General features: G+C 41.9%; 2 protein-coding genes across 2 annotated transcripts; one reads left to right on the top strand and one right to left on the bottom strand.

Moving 5' to 3' along the window:
- Positions 1 to 212: 212 nt before the first annotated feature.
- On the bottom strand, positions 213 to 432 carry PHALS_07641 (uncharacterized protein; the record flags this gene model as incomplete). Its single annotated transcript, XM_024721146.1, has 2 exons — positions 213 to 275; positions 343 to 432. The coding sequence occupies 2 exons, from the start codon at positions 430 to 432 to the stop codon at positions 213 to 215; spliced, it is 153 nt and encodes a 50-aa protein (XP_024586274.1).
- Positions 431 to 1,596, top strand: PHALS_15244 (uncharacterized protein). Its single transcript, XM_024721144.2, has one exon. The coding sequence runs from the start codon at positions 956 to 958 to the stop codon at positions 1,361 to 1,363; it is 408 nt and encodes a 135-aa protein (XP_024586273.1). The 5' UTR covers positions 431 to 955; the 3' UTR covers positions 1,364 to 1,596.
- Positions 1,597 to 1,882: the final 286 nt, after the last annotated feature.

The raw sequence follows: 1,882 nt of genomic DNA, 5'->3' as shown, positions 1-1,882 counted from the left end.
TTGACCTTTTCTTCAATTTTCCGTCATCGTCTTCATCTTTGTTCAATATAGCCATCGCACGTTCCACTGCTTTTGTCTTCTCCTTTTCTTCACAAAGCTCTTCATTCTCTTCATTCTCTTCATTCTCTTCATTCTCTTCATTCTCTTCATCTTCGCTAAATTCATCTTCGTCATCATCGTCATCGTCAGAAGATTCCTCCGTCTCACTTACTTCACCTTTCCAAATCTGCAGCGACATTGTGCCAGGTAGCACCCTTTTTCCACTCATCAAGTCGCTTTAGATCCAAAGACCAACAATCATCCAAAGTTATTTCTCGATCAACAACTTCAACAACACCACACACCACCATAAATGTAAAGTGTACTCCCGCGGATCATCAGAGCTGGATTTTTGCGTGAACATGGGGCTGGAATATTCAACTCATCGACCATTTTCCTCTCCTCCCCCCCACAATAAATTCTTCTTCCTCCTCTTTAAAGTCTTTTACCTCTTCTTTTTCACTGTCACTTTCATGATCTTCCAGCACTTTGTCTTTCTTCTTACGTCGACGTTTTCTATCCGTCTTCTTCCCACGTAAATTTAACTCAAATCAACGTCTTTGATACAAACAGATCGTTGTAAAACGTTGATTCGATAGTATGGCGCCGCTTCTTTTAAGTTTGATAAAATACAAGTCATCCATTTTGGGTAGTCCACATCAAAGTGACTTAAGGAGATGAAATGCGAGCGCTTCGTTGCCTCACGTTTTTCGCAAAGAAAAGCATGACGAGGATCAAGATCAGATCTCCATCAATTTAAGCTGCAACGTGGCGAAGATGACCAAACTCATAAGGATTACGTGTGGTCTATTCCATAAATCAAGGTTAAAAATTAAGTGTTGGATACATCAGGGTGCGTACCATATTTTTGTGTACATATATTGTCCCTCACAGAAATGAGCTGGAGTCTCCAGATATGATGTCAGGTGAACAAGATATGGGCGACTATATGCTGCGGTATTCACGGCTTGATATGGCGGAAACCAGACAGAATGGCTTAGAGTCATGGTCTCCAGGTCAAAGCGTTCTGAACACAGAAAACTCTAGGTCAGAAGAATGTTCGAAAACATTTCGCATTATATATGTCAATCATGATATTCGTCTTCGGCACCCTCAGTCCCTTCGTCAATTTTCTACTCTTATTAAAAATCGCGCATCACACGACGCTGCTGAATCGAACAGGACATTTCTTGACTTTACAAAGTCATGGCTGTTCATGCCAACAACCATCATCATTTTCTTATACCTCTTCCTTCTTATGGATATTTTGCTCTCTTTAAGGCTCAAAATCTCGACTTCTCAAGGACCACCCTGCACCAACTAGGACTCGACCCTTTTCACAAGAAGTTCATTGGTCCTTTTTCGCGAAAGCACATTTTTTTGCACATGGCGATGGAGAAACACTTAAGGTGTAAATATTTGTGAATTCCACAGATATAACATATAACATAAACAGATACCATGACGCTGGTTGGTTACTCATCTTGGTCGAGGCTCCTCGCCTCTGCAACACCTACAGAGCATCAGCTTATATTGTCCACCGCCTTATCACCCCTGGTCAGTCGCTTGACCTGGGACCGTGAAGTACCTGATCCGATTTCGATAGCATCAAAAAAGGCGGCCGGAGATACATCAAAGTTAAAGAGCATAAAAATAAATACCAAATCAGGTTTTGGATTTTAAACGGAAGAGTCAATTAGCCTTGGAAAGGCAATAGTTACTCTTGGAGTAAGCGGATTGCGATCCGCTAACTGATATTTGAAAGGTCGGTGACCTAAAGTACGCTTCCTCAAGCTCTAAGCTACGGCAGCCCCGCTGCACTTGGTAGCAATTGTAGTCAATG

This window comes from Plasmopara halstedii (assembly GCF_900000015.1).
Source record: "Plasmopara halstedii genome assembly, contig: Scaffold_3120, whole genome shotgun sequence".
In the NCBI taxonomy this organism is placed as follows: domain Eukaryota; phylum Oomycota; class Peronosporomycetes; order Peronosporales; family Peronosporaceae; genus Plasmopara; species Plasmopara halstedii.
The sequence above is the reverse complement of the archived record's forward strand: the minus strand, read 5'-3'. Positions and strand labels throughout refer to the sequence as shown.